The sequence below is a fragment of the Ustilaginoidea virens genome, chromosome 1 (assembly GCF_000687475.1).
Source record: "Ustilaginoidea virens chromosome 1, complete sequence".
Lineage (NCBI taxonomy): Eukaryota > Fungi > Ascomycota > Sordariomycetes > Hypocreales > Clavicipitaceae > Ustilaginoidea > Ustilaginoidea virens.
In genome coordinates this window covers 3,058,721-3,072,444 of record NC_057316.1, presented here as the reverse complement: position 1 = coordinate 3,072,444, position 13,724 = coordinate 3,058,721, and the positions used below count along the sequence as shown (strand labels likewise).

The 13,724-nt window shown below is 53.7% G+C and overlaps 5 protein-coding genes across 5 annotated transcripts; 3 read left to right on the top strand and 2 right to left on the bottom strand.

The window, feature by feature from the left end:
* Positions 1-343: 343 nt before the first annotated feature.
* UV8b_00593 (uncharacterized protein) lies at positions 344-1,598 on the top strand (the record flags this gene model as incomplete). Its single annotated transcript, XM_043138091.1, has 4 exons — positions 344-748; positions 838-916; positions 991-1,160; positions 1,293-1,598. The coding sequence occupies 4 exons, from the start codon at positions 344-346 to the stop codon at positions 1,596-1,598; spliced, it is 960 nt and encodes a 319-aa protein (XP_042994025.1).
* A 457-nt stretch (positions 1,599-2,055) lies between these two features.
* UV8b_00592 (uncharacterized protein) lies at positions 2,056-3,010 on the bottom strand (the record flags this gene model as incomplete). Its single annotated transcript, XM_043138090.1, has 2 exons — positions 2,056-2,139; positions 2,225-3,010. 2 exons carry the CDS (start codon positions 3,008-3,010, stop codon positions 2,056-2,058), a joined length of 870 nt encoding a protein of 289 aa, XP_042994024.1.
* Positions 3,011-6,920: 3,910 nt separating this feature from the next.
* Positions 6,921-8,833, bottom strand: UV8b_00591 (uncharacterized protein; the record flags this gene model as incomplete). The annotated part of the gene is made up of 3 exons (XM_043138089.1): positions 6,921-8,172; positions 8,263-8,550; positions 8,637-8,833. The coding sequence occupies 3 exons, from the start codon at positions 8,831-8,833 to the stop codon at positions 6,921-6,923; spliced, it is 1,737 nt and encodes a 578-aa protein (XP_042994023.1).
* Positions 8,834-10,398: 1,565 nt separating this feature from the next.
* UV8b_00590 (uncharacterized protein) lies at positions 10,399-11,716 on the top strand (the record flags this gene model as incomplete). Its single annotated transcript, XM_043138088.1, has 2 exons — positions 10,399-10,773; positions 10,832-11,716. 2 exons carry the CDS (start codon positions 10,399-10,401, stop codon positions 11,714-11,716), a joined length of 1,260 nt encoding a protein of 419 aa, XP_042994022.1.
* Positions 11,717-12,894: 1,178 nt separating this feature from the next.
* UV8b_00589 (uncharacterized protein) lies at positions 12,895-13,557 on the top strand (the record flags this gene model as incomplete). Its single annotated transcript, XM_043138087.1, has 2 exons — positions 12,895-13,029; positions 13,084-13,557. The coding sequence occupies 2 exons, from the start codon at positions 12,895-12,897 to the stop codon at positions 13,555-13,557; spliced, it is 609 nt and encodes a 202-aa protein (XP_042994021.1).
* Positions 13,558-13,724: the final 167 nt, after the last annotated feature.

Genomic DNA, 13,724 nt, shown 5'->3' with positions numbered 1-13,724 from the left:
GCTTAGGCAAGAGCAAGATGACAGGATCGGATTCATCGATAGAAAGAAGCCTCGCAGGTGAAGACATGAAAGATTCAAAAAGCAAAGAAGAAGAAGACAATCCATCCACTACCCAGACGCAGTTGATAGTGACATGCGGTTATGTTCCAGAATTGGCCCCAATGGCGGCAGTTGCCTTTTCGGGAATGCCCTTCTCGGGCTCGGCCCGACTGGCCCCGCGTGGCGTGAACTGCATTTCCCCGGGCCCGAGATTCCCCGAGATCTCCCCCAAAGTATGTCATATGACGTAAGCGCGAGCCCGGTCGCGGCCGACGCCACCCCCAACGAGTCCAGCCATCCATCCATGTTCCAAGATCCGAGCAAGATTCTCCAACATCTGGAAGGAAAGCTCCCCCAGCCTCAGTCCCCTCTCGTCCTGGCACCTCAGCCTTGTCCAAGCATGCGCCCCGTGTCGCGGCCCGCGCTGCGCACGGCGTCGCGCCAATTCAGCGCCGCCGCCTCCTCCGCCTCGCTCACGAGTCCTGCCGAAGCGGCTCCCACACTCAATCCGCGGTGGCTCACAAACCTCCAAAGCCGCATCAGTGCGTGCCTAGAGACGAATCCTCCAGCAGACCATGGCGCGAGACTGAAAAAGTACCGAGACTACCTGACCAGCAACTGGCTGGAACTGTCGGCAGGTCGAGAGGGATTCCTTACAGATGAGCGATGGAGGGGTTTGGACAAGTTTGGTGTTGCCTGGGGTGACATGGTACCTTTATTTTCTCTGGCACCATAAAAGGGGGGTCTGTTCTAGTCCAGCTAATCTCGCCTTTGTGCGGTTCGTGGGATACAGGACAGCATGGTGAGTGGGCTTGGGGTCCGGCTGCAATGGTGCATGTTCTCGTGGCTACATGTGGTCTAATTCCTTCGAGACAGGGTAAGCCGAATCTTCTGCAGCTTGCCAACTCAAAGCACGCCCTGTCATGAAATGAAGCTCACGACCACCAACAGGCCACGTCAACAACGTCATGTACAATCGCTACGCCGAATCCGGTCGTGTGAACTGGTTCACATCCTTGGCTGCCCACGCGCCACCCGACCAGCGCCAGGCATGGATTGACCTGATTAGTCCTAGAGGCACGGGGCTCATTCTGAAGAGCATCAAGACCGATTACAAACTGGTGCGTAGGCTCTGTGCCGCCCTTTGTGTGCTGCTTCAGGATGCTGACTCGTCCTTTTCCTCTTTTCACTTTACCTTTTTTTTTTTTTTTTTTTTTTTTTTTTTTTTTTTTTTCCGGGGGTTGTAATAAAAGCCAGTTGCGTATCCCGACAGAATCACCGTCATTCACAAGCTCGCCCGGCAACCAAGCTACGCCTCGGAGAACATCTTTCTCGACGCAGTGATTTACTCCGAAGCACATGGGCGTGTGGCAGCGCGCTGCTACGAAGACATTGCCGTGTACAACTACAGGGCCGGCAAGCGAGCGACATTGGTGAACTTTATGGTGGACGAGTTGCAGAGAGTGTACCAGTTGCAGGAAAAGAACCGGCAAGAGACCGAAAACAAGGTCAAAGAGCTGCATCAAGGCATACAGGCCATAGAGGATAGACTCTTCTGATAGAATGCGCGTGTCATTGATATACTAGCTTCAGCTGCGGCTTCCTTCTCGACAAGTGTGCCAAGGACACGGAAGCCAAGTTCTTTGGGGCTTTGCTCTAGCACATGTGCCTCCGTTCAACAACTTTCCAGGGAAAGAAGAAAAGAAGAAAAGAAGAAAAGAAGAAAAGAAGAAAAGAAGAAGAGAAGAAGAGAAGAAGAGAAGAAAAGAAGAAAAAAAGAAAAAAAGAAAATAAACAGCATGTACAGTCGTTGCGTCGTGGAGCGAGAGGAAAAGGTCAAGTATGAACAGCCAAGTGTGGAAGCGACTGAGCAAAAGAATAAAATATACAGAAAGAATAGAAAGATATGTACTTGGATACCACGCAATATGCACAATGAAAACTGGAACCAGAAGAAAAGAAGAGAAGAGCACGATTCCGGAGTCTGGAGGCACATGCTGTTATAGTCATGGCCGTCTAGCTGCTCACGTAGTGGGCAACGTAGCCAATCTCCATCATGGCACCATAGCCATCTTGGGTGGCTCCGTCCGGTTTTCCGGGCTAGCCAAGGACAACAACTTGTCAGTAAACTTTGAGCGGTACGAAAGAAGCCGGGGGGGGGGGGGGGGAGGGGGAGGTTGCTCACCCAGTCACCACCAACAGCTAGATTGAGGATGAAAAAGGTGGGACTATGGCAGAGCGTGGCCCAGGTGCCGTGGTCGCCGATGCCAGAGCCGGTGATTTGGTGGAACCGGTGCCCGTCGAGGAACCACGTGATGGACTGCCGAGTCCAGTCCTCGCTGCGGCGGTCAAACTCGAGCCTCCAGACGTGGTAGTCGTTGTTGGGGATGTTGACGGAGCTCCCGATGCCGCTGGGCTCGTTGCAGATGCCCCCGGGGGACTTGTGGCAGTGGACGGTGCCGTGGCCGACCGGCTGCCCATTCACCACCTCGAGGATGTCGAGCTCGCCCCCAGCCGGCCACTGCTTTCCGTGGCGGATCGAGTCGCCCAGCATCCACCAGGCCGGCCATATGCCCTTCTTGGCACCCTGGTGGCTGGGGCCGAAGCGGAGAGAGGCCTCGACCCGCGTCAGCCTGCCCGAGTCCGGCGTGAAGACGTACTTGCTCTCCATGCGGCCAGAGGTCCACCCTTGGATGGTAGACTCGTCTCTCCAGGGGACGATCTGGACGGTGCTGCCCCCGCTGAGCTGCACGTTCCGCGTGCTCGAGCTGTACGTTTGCAGCTCGTTGTTGACGTTGAGGAACCCGTTGATGATGTTCCAGTTTCCGGGGTCCGGGGACCGGCCGCTTCCCCCGGAGAAGGGGTCTTGCCAGCGCAGGCTGAAGCCATGGTAAGGGGGGGCGTTCCAGGCCTGGATGAGAGGAGCGAGAGCCACAAGGCTGGCGGTGATTACGGCTGGGAACTTGACCATTCTTTGCCGTTCCGTTTCGTTTTGTTTCGTCTTGTCCTCTTTATTCTTTTTTTTTTTGCTTTTCCTTTTCTTTTTCTTTCCTCCTATGTCTGTTTAATTTCTCTCTGCAATGAACCGCATAGGGCAGCGATAAAATAGGGAGTCAACTGAGTATGTATAGGGGCAAGCCCGGAAAGGGGGCTGTCTTGACCGTGATATATACAACGGTACAGAAATGCCTGGCAAGGCTCGGTCAGAGGAAAAGGCGAGAGAGATGTACATTGGCTCTCTTTCCATTCCCCATGTGCATCTGCAGCAGGGACACGGCAACTTATATATGTCTGGCCGAGCGATGACAGGAGCGAATTGGACGAAACGTGGGAATAACGCCAGTCGAAATGCCAAGACAACAAGACCAGTTAGGGAAAAGAAGAAGGGAACAGGAAACCCCCAGTCTTCCCCAAGTGATCACGACAGTCACGACCGAGAAGCTCATCAGGGCAAGGTACAGACGTAGGTTGTGCCTACATGGGATACACACTGGCGGAGGCAGCATCCCAGGCTTGTACATGGCCGCATGATGTAACGAGGGTCATGATCATGATTCTCAAGCTTGTGCTTGCTGCCAGACGACGAACCATGAGCGCCTTTCCCCCACCCCCCTTTTTCCTGCCACTGTTGCTCGCCTCCTTGCTGTACTTGGGCCGACGGCGCAATCTTGTCAAGTCTTCAACTTTAGCCGGGGGGGGGGGGGTGGGCTGAAGCAGTAAAAGTAAAAAAGAACATGAGAATGGGAAATGGAACGAACAAGGGTATTCAGAAACCCGGGCTCATTGGTGGCAAGCCTGGCTATTTTTCTCTCTTCTCTTCTGCTGACAAAACACGCCCAGAAAAGACGATTACGACGCTGTCGCAGCACCTGGGCGCCTCCTGACGAAAGGGCCGAATCCAGACAAATGGGCACCACGTGCAAATGGGCGCAAGGGGGCTTTGGCGTCAAATGCGGATTTCGGTTTGGGGGACGTGATTGTCTCTTCCGCCCCGCCCGGTCATCTGGGGAAGGAGTTCTTTTTGGCCATCTACTCTACCCATCTAGCTGGGGAGTAGGTCCGATGGGGGTCCGAACGTGATGCGCGAAAGAGTATGGGCGTGTTTCTCTTGGCTCGATGGCTCGACTCTGTTTCCCACGGGAACGAAACGGAGCCAAGCCTCAGAGAGTCCACCAACACGGGGAAACAAGGTTATTCGACACCTGGGTGGGCGTTGTACAGGAGCCCCGGACTGACGCGAGCGGAGTCTTTGTTTGGCTTGCCTCTTCGGGCATCTGGGTCTTTCTTAGCTTTCGGCCCGCCTTTCGCGATGGCTCCGGTGCCTGAGAAGCGCCACCGGGCGGCCCAAATGGCATAGTCCCCGTCCTTTTCATCTTTCCTCAAGCTTTACGGCTCCCTTTTCTCCTTTTTTTTTTTTTTACCCCCCCGCGGAATCGTGCTCGGACTCGACGTTTTGCGACAAGTGGCGTGCACACTGCAGACCGGATCAAACAGGCCAGCCACGTACACGTAAGTCTTGCCTGCTGAATTCTTCCTCTCTTTCTCTTTCTCTTTCTCTTTCTCTCCCTCTCTGACTCTCTCTCTCTCTTTTTTTTTTTTCTTTGGCCATTTTTTGTTCCAGCATATCGTTGTAGGTATCATGCATCACAGCATCACAACCCAGGGCTCGAGGCTTTGTGGTCGTCTGCTCGGTGATTGTGTGGCATGTGAGATCAACTGACCGATTTTCGACAACGTGAGGAAGCCAAGTCAAGATGTGTTGGTATGTACTGGCAAATCGAGAGCAGAGGAGCAAGGGGTGCAAGTGAGGGAGAATATGAGCCGTCACATATTGCTGTCCTTGATGAAACTTGAAGCTGCCAACTTGACAGATGCGCTGCTGCGTTTGGTTCCGGTCATGTGTTGTGTAGCACTGCCCCTTTGGCGCTGGCCGACGCTGTGCTCCCCGGCCGGTGGGTGGGAAGATGCCCTGCGTAAAGTTAAAGCAGGACCGAGGGTCACATTGGGCGAGGCGCGTGAAAGAAAGCCATCAATGGACCCTCCAAGTGACCCATGAAACCAGGCTGCGCGACGTTGACGTGCCTCGCCTTGCCCTCGCTTTGGAGCCATCCAACAACAGCAAGTTGAAACCCACCGATCCATCCCCCTCCAACTCCTACGCCCAAGCATCAGAAAAGCCGGCAAGGCTGAGTAGCAAATCGTCTGTGGCCACGCGGATCTGACACTGACGCAACCCCCCCCCCTTGTGGAAAGTTAGTAAGCCAGTCATGGCGCTCTTTTGGGTTTCTTTCCTGACGATTCGACATCTTGTGCCCTTGCAGCTGCCGAGTCTACCCCGGGCCTCGGCCCCTATCACGATCACTTTGAGCCCTGCATGGTTGTGTCCAGTCGTTACGTACAAGTTGTGGTTTGGCCCCTGTCCCTTGTTCTAGGTCCTTTGTCCACGTCATGAGGAGGACAGAGGAGGGCCAGGACCGTCTGTTTCACAAAGTGCCAAAGTCCCACGGTGCAGATGCCAGGCCAACTCAACGGCCTTTCTTGGCCCCGCGTTGCAACAGCAAATGGAAAGACCTGACCGAGGCATTAGTGGGCATCGGGCATCGGGCATGCTGGTGCTCTTTCCCCTGCCAACCAAAACACGCTCCCGACTTCAACGAACCTCATCGTGATCCAACCTTCTACAGCAAGGGCCCGCTCCGAGGAGCTGGATCCCCGGAACCCGTCTGGGGTAACTCGCCGCATGCCAGCATTCTGCATCTTGGAGGTGCCCCGTCCCGTAGCTAAGCTTTCTCTCAAGTTTCTCCCCCAGCCCGAGCCGGAGCCCCGAGTCCGTGGTCATGGTTGCATTTGGTGGCTGACGTGGGATTGATTGGTGGTCAATCTCCTTTCCCCCGCCTAACTCATCCAGATGACTTGCCTCATTCTGGCTCTGGCCAATACCAAGTTTTGTTAACGAGAGAGGCGGCGGTACCAGGAGCCCATCGGGGAAATGCTGACATGGGCAAGTTGACTGTTGGAATAGGGGACAACTTTGGGCCCCACGGCCTCGGCTGCCAAGTAATCATACATTGTCACGCGGCACGCCTTGTACATGACGGGAAACCAGCCAGATCCAGAGGTGTGCATGGGGGCTCTTAATTCCTTCCTTTTCCCCACTCAACTTGCATCACAGTGCGGCGGACTCTCGTCCGGTTGTTTGTCCATGTCGCATCCATGGGGTCAGATCCTGAGAAAGTTTAGAACCAGGATGGAATGAAAAAGAAGGCAAAAGAAGAAAAGAAGAAAAAAAAGGAGGAGAGAGAGAGAGAGAAAATAAAAGAAAAAAAGAGAAAAAGAAAAAAAAAAAAAAAACCGGAAAACAAGAAACCAGCCAAATCGACAACGGCAGACAACGCCCTCGCTTCCAACATCTACCGTACGAGCCTCGTTGCACAAAAGAAGACAGACTTCATCTTGGGATGCTCCCTCCTGAGGCTGCGCAGCTGGAATAGTACCGGGCGGCATCGTGCGCGTTTCAAGGCAAGGCAAGGCAAGGCAAGCAACGCCCGTATTGCCGCACCTGATGTCGAAAAATGAATCGTGCCGACCGAGCTGTACATACTTTTTGCGAGAATAAGAGGAGAAGAGAAAAGAAAAAAAAAACAAGGCAAACGATGTCCGAGACGAATATATGGCACGAGGCAAACTTGTCCATGACGGTCGACAAGGATGAAACTACCCAGGTGGTTATGAATCAGCACGACTCCTGGATCAGATACTGAGCGCGAGACACCGTCTGGTCTCCAAACACGTAGCAACCATTTATTCAGTTTCCAAAAAAGACTAAACCTACGCCAAACGGCACGAAATGGTCCATTCACCCCCCCGGCAATGGTCACCTCTTACGCCACTGTACCACTGACTTGCTTGATCTTGCTGAGCTTGATATCTCTCCAAGCCCACGTGCAGCCCCATCCAGCGAAGAGCAGGCACAAGCTCGTTATCAGCATGTAACGTTGGGATTGAGAATAGGCGGCTGCTATTCCTGCCCTCGTTTCCGACCCAAAGGGATACCCGGTCTGCTCCCCGATTGAGCCGTAGATGGCGTCGATTGGGGAATCACGAGGCAGGTTCCTGATCAGCTCGTCTCGAAAGGTGCCCGTCCAGATGGCTGAGGAAATAGTGCTGCCAACAGCGGATCCAATGCTGCAAAAGAGATTCAGCATGGCCATGATGACAGCAATGTGCTGATGATCGGATGGAGCCATCATGGCCATCTCCCCGGCGACCACCATTGGGCCCCCTGCAAAGGCGATGAAGATCTGCGTCATGATCACATAGCCTATGTCTTGCGAAGCTTGGCGGAACTTGATCATGAGGCCGACACCCAAAATGGTGAGAGGCAGGGCATACAGAGTACTAACCCACTTGAACCTGGCGATTCTGTGCACGAGCGCGCCGATAACGACCGACGCAAAGCACGAACCAACGCGGTAGATGTTGCTGATGTATGTTGCCTTGGTGACACCAGTGTTCCAAACAACGAGCAGCATGGAGTAAAAGTATCCGCCCCAGATAGAGGAACTGGCAAAGACGAAGATGAACATGATACCGGCCGAGAAGACTGTTCTGTCCAGCAGCAGCTCGTAGGGCACAAACTTGCAAGGGGCTAGGAACTTTTCCCAAACAACAAAGAGGACGAGAAGGACGGCGCCAAAGACCAACATGCAGATGATCAGTGGGGAGCGCCACTGCTCTTCCTGGTACGACCAGATGCTAAAGGGCAAGAGGAAGAGGGCCATGCCTCCAGCGAGAAGAAGGATTCCAACCAAGTCGATGTCGACAACGTAATCCCACACGTCTCTTGGCGTGACCCGAGTAGTACGCCTCTCCACAAGGCCGGCTCTGACGGCTTTCCTGTCGTTGTACAGAAACAAGAGCGACAGTGGGAGAACAACGGCTGGAGTAATGATGGTCCAGATGCCGAAGCCCCAGCGCCATCCTGGCCCTCCCAACACAGCCTCAACCACAGGTCCGCCAACCCACGTCGTCACAATATACGGCGAGGTGGCAAAGGCGAGCATGAGGGGTCGGTTAAGAAGCGAGGAGGTATCTGCAATGAAGATGGTGAGGCAGTACGAAACCCCCTGTGAACTGGTGCAGGTTATGAGCAGCTGAATTGGCACGATACAGGAAACGGCAGTCTAACAAAGGCCGGGAGAGATGCAGGATTGTACAACTTACCCAACAGTATTAAAAACCTTGGCAGCCGCAAAAGTCTGGACATTGTTGCAGGCAGCCATCATGATCAGGCCGACAGCCCAGATTGCCACTGTCAGAGCCAAACCCTGTGGTCTTCCCCACGTATCGAGGATTTTTGCCAGTGGAATGTAACTGAGGCCACCAACAATCATGGCCACAATGTCGATGGCTGGCGTGATGGAGTGCTTCTCGAAACTGCTCGTGACGAAGGGATCCATGCTGAAAACAACAACCTCCTCGATGGATTTGACAAAGTATATGAACCAAATCCTAGTCCAACGAGCGGAATCAGTCAGTCAGTCGCCTTGCTCACAGAGGCAGGAGGAGGCCTGACAAGGAAACAGGCTTCAACTTACATTGCGTAGGCAACCATCAAGTGCGCCCTCGACCAGACCTTGGTGATGGCTTCGACTCGAGCCACGCCGGACTGGACCTTGCCAGCATTGAACCGATTCCCAGTGGCGTCTACTGACTCCGCGGCCTCCTTGTCAAAGGCTTCAGATGTCCCGGTGACAGCCATGTCGGGCGGTTGGGCCTTGCTGAAAAGTCCCATGTTGAAGGGGGAAGAGCCTCGATCAGAGCCTGAAAGCGGCGATAGCTGGGCGAGAGCAAGGGATGATGAGAAGGAAAAGACCGAGAGCCGCACCAAAGGGGAGTTAAGGCACCTTTATAGCACCGGGTACATGGCTGAGTGGGGGGTTTGCAGGTTACGCCTTGGCCCTTTGCTGCGCAAACCCTGACAGGCAGGCTCGTTCTATCATTTGATGATCTTGTCAGCCCGCCCGCCAGCTGGACCGACTGTCAGGCTCTAGGGAGGCGTTGCTCTGGATAATTTGCAGTCACCCAACGCGCCAAGTCTTGTCTTTCTCCCATCTCCCTCTCTCGTTGGAAGGCAAAAGGAAGAAGAACTCTTTCCTGCCAACTTCGGTTTCTCCCATTCTTTCCCTTTTATTCAAAAGTGGAGTTTCGCCAAGAATACCACAACTCGCCCAGGTGGAGGAGGCATGGGGCGCCGATATTGGGGGACGTCGCGTCGCACCTTTTACTACCCTGCTTATCTGATGATCAGATAAAAATTTTCAGCCGAACCCGCTCAACTCCAACTAACTCCAACTAAGTCTGCTGCCCCGTCTTGTCTCCGCTTTGTCTGCCCGCCTCAGTCAATCACTAACCTCTCGAAAAAGCCCGGAAGCGGGCCATGCCCCTGTAGGGTCCATTTATTCCGTCAGTGTCATTTGTCATTTGCATTATTTGCCTCATCTGGCTTAGCAGCGGTTGGGACTTGGCCCGCTGCAAATATCGTTGACAGGGCAGGAGGTACGGAGTACAGCGCTCCCAATAATAAACAGAGTAGGAGTAGGAGCAGGCAGAGAGGGGGAAAAGCAAGACCGCGGTAATAATGGTGGAACGCAGGGTGCAACGCAGTTGAAAGCAGATGTGGCTTCAGTCACCAAACATAACTCCCCAGCTTGGCCAAGAAGAAAAAAGGCAAATCTTAAAAGTACACACAGACAGAGAGATTACAAAGAAATTAAAAAAAAATTAATAAATAAAAAAATGATGGAAAAAAAAACATTTGCTTGGGTATAATGGTAGGAGCAAACTACCTTAGTTGGACGAACGGGGAATCGAACCCCGGACCACTCCCACATTTGGCCAGATGCCGACCTTATGCTAAGGGAGTATTATACCACTAAACCATCCGCCCACTTGCTTAGTGTGAGCTGTTCCAGTTGACACTACAAAGGCTACACTGTCAGATCACATGACGTTGGCATCGTGTCCCATTCGTCCCCCTCCCGCTCTCGCTTCCAGTCTCCAGTAATCGGAACGTGTGATTGGGTCCCGCCATAGTACGGAGTACTTGGCTGGAATCCATATTCGGCAGGTTACACTTCCCCAGGGTCCTTCTAACCACCTTGCCTTGCCGTTGGCTTAGCCCTTCTTTACCCATCGCACCAAACCTTGCAAGGCCTGTTGTCGCCGCCTTGATGCAGTGTTGATGCAAGCGTTTTGGTCGCTGATCGTTGGCCCTGCTGCCTGGACAACTAAGAAGCTTACTCCGTCACACTTGATTTGGAGAGATCACCGGCCCTGCACTGCTCGTTCTTGCGCGCCATGTCCGAAGACGACGTCGACATGCTCGGCCCTGACGGCCAAGGCTCCTCGCGTGTCGATCGTGATCGCCGCGCTCCGAGGTTCAGCTGGACGCCGGCGTACGAAGCAACCTTCTTTCGCAGTTTATGCGACAGCGTCCATCTTGGTCTGCGCGAAAACAGCACCTTCAAAGCCGAGGCTTGGGAACGTGCTGCCGTGGCTCTTCAGGAAAGTCACGGCGCCTATCCTGCCAAGAGCCATCTCATTAACAAGAGCGATAATGCGCGGAAACGCTTTCGCCTATGGCGCGGCCTCCGCGAGGACCCAGAGTTTACGTATAATTTCGTCTCCAAAACCGTGACTGCTTCCGAGGACGCTTGGCGAGCCCATATTGAGGTTGGTCCTTTTCTAGCCCCATGCCTATGGAAGGGGAATCTGCTGACTGGTAGGACAGAGAGAGCCTCTTTCAAGAGCTCTAAGAGGTCGGCCTTTTGACCATGAGGTCTTCATGGAGATTCTCTATCCTGATGTGATTGGATCTGGTGGTGCCCCCAAAAGGATCCTGAAACCCCGGAAAAGGCCCGACGGGCAGCCGGGCGACGAGCCAGAAATGCCCGGAACTGGCGTGCTGAATCTGAAGACGGAATCCACGATTTGCCGCATTGGCCGGGAGAGCCCAGTACAGGCACCATCGTCTTCCGGCATGACCCCCAATGCCCCGGCCAACGCCTCAAGCCCTGGTTTCGGGACGCATGCGAAAACGACGTCGACAGCATTGCCTCCTAGAACTGCGTCTGCGCAGCCATCGGTGCTGACTCCTCCAGAGGAGTTGGCGAGTCAGTCGAAAAAACGGGCGTTGCCTCCCGCTCAGGCGGAGAACACATCCGGTACAACGCCTACGCCTCCGCCGCCGGCATCGATAAAGTCCGACTGTGCTTTGCCTACTACCACCCTCCCTGACAAAAGACAACGGAGGTCTGTCCAGAGAGATTCTGTGCATCCTTCATCTTCTTGTGGTACCGATCTCCCTGCCGCTGCCGTTGCAAGTACTCCAAGTTGTGTACGTCCCGCTGTTCCGTTGACGCGGGCCATATCTCAGACGGCCTCAAGGGACTCGATTCCGGAAACTGCAGGTGCATCCATCGGTCCAAGGTGGAGCGAGTTAGCCCTAGAGCAGTTCTTTAAAGACTTTGCAGACGAGAATATGGATTTACAGATACGGATTGCCGAAACCGTGTTGGTTAACGAAAACAAGGCATTGGTGTACTGCAAAATGCCTTGGTGTCTGAAGCAATACTGGCTAAAAAAACTCGACGAAAGCTTTCGGAAATCGCCATGACATCCCCGTTTTTCGGTAGGGGCGTTTGAGAAACGGTGCCGTTTTATTTTTTTATTTTTTTGGGTTTTTTTGGGTTTTTCTTGGCACTTTTCTTTTGCTTCTGTTCCTTTGAAGCTTATGCATGAAGCACAAAGTGTTGGCTCAGGACTCGATACCCCGGAGTGATGGCAGCAGAGAGTTGCTTCGATTTCGCGATACCCGTCGGCGAGGCGTTCGATATGGGAGTTTGGGTTGGGGTAGCGTTGGATTCCTATGGGAACAGGGTCTGGTTGATTTACGAGCGTTCCCGGTGTTGGAGAAGCAGTGATGATTGATGAGTTGGCTGTCGGGTTCAGGCGTGAGGTTCAGGCGTGAGGTTGAGAAGTCGACAAGGCTAGTGAATTTCGCTGTCTAATTGAGAAGCAAGAGTATGATGAAAGCAACAGCCTTATTCAGCCAAGTTTGCATCGTCTGTTGACTCGTCAGGATGATGGTCGAAATGCTCCGCCTAGTGGCGCGGCGAAAGCAGGCTGCCATCGTTTTCTGCGAGACGACGACTACTCCGTAGCTTGACACATATGCTCCTGCCCCACTCACTCGCGCCCTGGCAGGCGCCACCTGAAGGAAGGTACAGACCAGTCCGTACAAAGCGAAAGAAAGCAAAAGACTGGCGCTGGGCCGTTGCAGCAGACATCAATTGTTTCATTTGTACCAGCTAATGAAGGAGTCGAGGGCAACGAGCATTGGTCGGACAATTGGTTGAAAGGTCCATCCACGCACCCATTGCCCCAGCGCCGGGCAAGGTTCTGGGCAAAACGTTGAAAAGCAACTGACTGGTCTGGTGGGCCAAGGTACATACTACCATACCGACCGCCCTTTGAATACATACGTCATCTATTGGGAACTGGAACTGCCCTAGCCGTGCCAGGTTTTGCATTTTAGAGGACATGGACCGTTCCATAACCACACATGTGCAATCTGCATCCATAGGCGGACATGGGATGCTTAGCCTTGGGTCAGCCCACCACCCACCCACCCATCGTTTTCCGCCAACACAACCAAGTTTGAACCTTTCTCTCCTCCAACAGGCGCAGAAAAGCCCATACAGACATCACCAACTCCACACCAATTCTCCCTTTCCCTACTCGCCGAAAGTGAGTCGTCCCTCTTTGGAAAAATCACCGTCCCTCTTGCCTGCCATGGACGCTAACGAGTCTCCGTCCAAGTGTCTTACGCCGACGTCGCTGCCAGAGGTCCCAAACAGACACCTGAAGAGGCAAGTGTCGCGTCACAAATCTGCTCGTCGCACAAGCCCCGTCGCCAATTCAAGCATGGTATGCGATGCGTCTTCACACGGACGTCCAGCTAACTGCAATCTTTGGCGGTAGGCTGCTGCTCCTCAACCTGTCGAGGCTGTGACCAACGAGTCCGCCTCTACTGCTTCTCTCATCGACGTTGACGTCCCCAGTGTGCGAACCGTGCCAGCCGACTTCCTGGAGCAGGATGTCCAGACAGAAACCCAGGCTGAGCGATTAGCGCGCGAGGCCGAGGCCACCCACGTCAAGGCCGAAAACTCCAAGAGGAACGCGCCGAAAAAGAAGGCGCACAAGTCGGATGCCTGGATTACCAATCGGGCTTCCAGCATGTCGGACAGCAGCGCTGGTGCCTTGGCTGTCACCAACCTGGCTGCCATCGTCGGCGTCAGCTCTTACTTGGGTTACAGGGCGTGGGGTTTGTACGAAAAGGGCAACCTGAACTGGAAGAATGCCAGCATTGGCATCGGAATCATTGCGGGTGTCGGCGTGGTGGAGGCTGTAATTGGACGGTATCTGTACAGGGGTAAGAAGTGTAACTCGTCTTAGGACTGGATCCCTTTGATTGATTTTGAGTCACCCTTTCCGATGACTGTTTATTTTTTTTGTTTCTTCTTTTGGTGTGTGTTCTTTTACATCGGCGGTGTTGGTTGCATTTCAGTCTCTGCCTTTCCATTCCCAGGGCCATAAAATGTAGTGTACAGACCATTGATTGA